The sequence below is a fragment of the Prunus dulcis genome, chromosome 4, assembly GCF_902201215.1.
Source record: "Prunus dulcis chromosome 4, ALMONDv2, whole genome shotgun sequence".
Lineage (NCBI taxonomy): Eukaryota > Viridiplantae > Streptophyta > Magnoliopsida > Rosales > Rosaceae > Prunus > Prunus dulcis.
Genome location: NC_047653.1, coordinates 11943385 through 11946133, shown reverse-complemented (window position 1 = coordinate 11946133; position 2749 = coordinate 11943385). Strand labels below are relative to the sequence as shown.

The window sequence follows — 2749 nt, the reverse complement described above, 5'->3', positions numbered from 1 at the left end:
TTCCACCAAACAAGTGAGTCCTTTGTACTGAAAAAATAACATATATGGCTCGATGAAATCATATTATAGGCTCATGAAATGGTAATGATGTTATTTACTCATATTATAATATGTGAATTAGTAATATCACATGATTGTGTGACGCTATACTTAAAAAATTTCAATCCATTCTCGTGTAGTAAGTTTGTTAAAACTAAAAAACTAAAAATAGACAACAACAAAAAATAAAACACAATTGTGTTTATGACCGTAAGTTATTTGTCATTTAGTCAAGAAAACAAAGCATGATTTTTATTATGGCTAATCTGTAATTTCCTCTCTCCTTAAAGTTTGTAACTTTATAGACTCGCACCAATATGCATAAGATCCCCAAGATCCCATGCAGCTTCCAGGAAGGAGAAGCTCATCACAGAACCAAAGAAAAAGAAAGAAGAAGTTGCCTACAGTTAACAGGAGCTACCAAGAAAGTCACACAAAATAATTAAATTCATAATTTCCTCATATATTTCTACCTCACTCACTCATCAATAAATAGCCCCCCCTCCGGCCTCCATATCCTCCACCCCCATCTCTCAACAACTTCATACAAATTAGTTTGGAATACTTAAATTAGCCAAACCATGATATCGTTAGATCATCACCACATGATGAGCGCAGTTGAATTTGTGGACTATTTTCCGTCCATGATCGCGAGGCTGGGAGAAGAAGGGTTTATTGGGGAGCTCTGCAATGGGTTTGTCTTGCTGATGGATGTGGAGAAGGGGCTCATCACCTTTGAGAGCTTGAAGAGGAACTGCGTTGTGCTGGGCTTGCATGACATGGGAGATGATGAGCTTGTGTGGATGTTGATGGAGGGTGATTTGGATGGAGATGGAGCCCTCAGTCAGATGGAGTTTTGCATCCTCATGTTTAGGTTAAGTCCAGGTTTGATGGATGGATCTAAGCAGCTGTGGAAGGAAAACTTTGATCATCCTCCTCATCATCAAGTACATGTAGGAGGCTTCCAATGATCATGTCTCTTGTCATATCTTGTTTAATTAATAACTTTGATCCAGTTGTATCAATGCAATGTTCTTTGGTAATTCAATCAACTGGAAGATCCATCTTTATTTTCAACCATGTGATATGCGTATTTCAAGTACTTTTTTGTCATGTAATTGATCAAACCCATATTCTATGTAAATCAAGTACGCAAATGGTTTAGGTATATAGCTTGGTGTTGTGATTGGTGGTTGTTTTCTCTTAAGTGCAGTGGCAGATTCAAGTGTGTTGGAGAATGTGATTTGTGGAGGAACGTTCATGTGCTAATGTGTTTCTGATTTTTGGGGAATTTCTATTTTTAGCAAAGATCGGTGGGTCTCTATGTGCAGCAATGCTTACCTGTGTGGTGGTGGTGTATCCCCTCCTTTGTGGCCATTATGGTGCAGTCTCCGTCCCCTTTGCGGGTGATGGTGACTTTGTGTTGTAATTTGGTTTGATTTTGTGATAGGGAAGATTATTGTACTAGACTATACTGGTTTTAAGCTAATCTTCCCTGTGTTTGTGGTAATTTGTTCTTGTGATATGTGTATTTCAAGTACTTCTATGTCATGTAATTGATTATACCCATATTCTATGTAAATCAAGTACGCAAATGGTAGAAATTAATGCACTTGGTTTCTCAATATTAGTTTACATGGTGAGGGGTTTAAGCTTTTAATTTTTATGTTGTTTTGGTTAGATCTCTTGTGTGTTGGTCTTTTGTGGGTTTAATAAAGACTCTGTTTAACCGAGTTTAGATTTTTAGTTCTATACACTGATACACAACATCTCAATGGAGATTAATTTTTCACCATTTGATGGCCCTATGCATTGAGAACATACATGAAAATCATTTGAACCATGAGAGAAAGCAACTTTCAAGAAAAGTTTTGTAATCTAATTAACTTTTCACATGATCTCGATAATTTCAATAATGGATCCATCAGAGCTTGAATCTCCCTCCACACAAGAAAAGTTTGTATCTCCCTCCACCAGTAACCAAAAAGGAAAAAGCTAATGCAAAATCCCCTCTCCTTTTGAGTCCACATGTTCAACCCAACTTGTTATAACTCTGCAAGACTCGTGTGATATTTTGTTTATAAAGTAAACTTATAGGAACTAGGGCTATGAGTTTCCTTCACTTTACCTTGACATGTCTTTTCTAGTAGGAATATTGAAACCCACCTCACTATCTTTTTTTCAAAAATCAACCTAAGATGTGTCAATATGTTGAACTCATTCGCTATCAATTCATAACTCAAACTAATTTTTTGATAACCTATTTTATTTTTTTTATTTTTTTAAGAAACACTATTTTTTTTTTCTTTCTATGTTATCTGTGGTTGATAATTTTTTTAAGACAATGGAATCAAATTTTGGAAATTTACACCTTGATTAACGGCTTTGGGGAAAAATGACAAAAGTACTTTTTCTTGGGTTTAGATCAATGGACTTTGGCAGACTAGAAGCACTAAAAAGATTTGTGGATTTGGAAGCGGACGTGAGTTATTTATGAATTAAGGCTACCCACAAAAAGTTGAGGCGTTAAGTCCTTGGTTTTACAGTCCTTGGCTTAAATACAAATAAATAAATAATATAAAATTATGTTATCCCTTTCAGTCTGCTTCAAGGTAGGGTTCCCAATTGCCCAACATGAAACATACATACAAAATAATTGGATATTAATTACATATTACTACTTAGTTAAATAACATCTTTTTTTTACCGA

The 2749-nt window shown here is 35.4% G+C and overlaps 1 protein-coding gene across 1 annotated transcript; it reads left to right on the top strand.

The window, feature by feature from the left end:
* Positions 1-402: 402 nt before the first annotated feature.
* On the top strand, positions 403-1671 carry LOC117625099 (calcium-binding protein PBP1-like). Its single transcript, XM_034356684.1, has 2 exons — positions 403-992; positions 1253-1671. The coding sequence occupies exons 1-2, from the start codon at positions 621-623 to the stop codon at positions 1280-1282; spliced, it is 402 nt and encodes a 133-aa protein (XP_034212575.1). The 5' UTR covers positions 403-620; the 3' UTR covers positions 1283-1671.
* The last annotated feature ends 1078 nt before the right edge of the window (positions 1672-2749 follow it).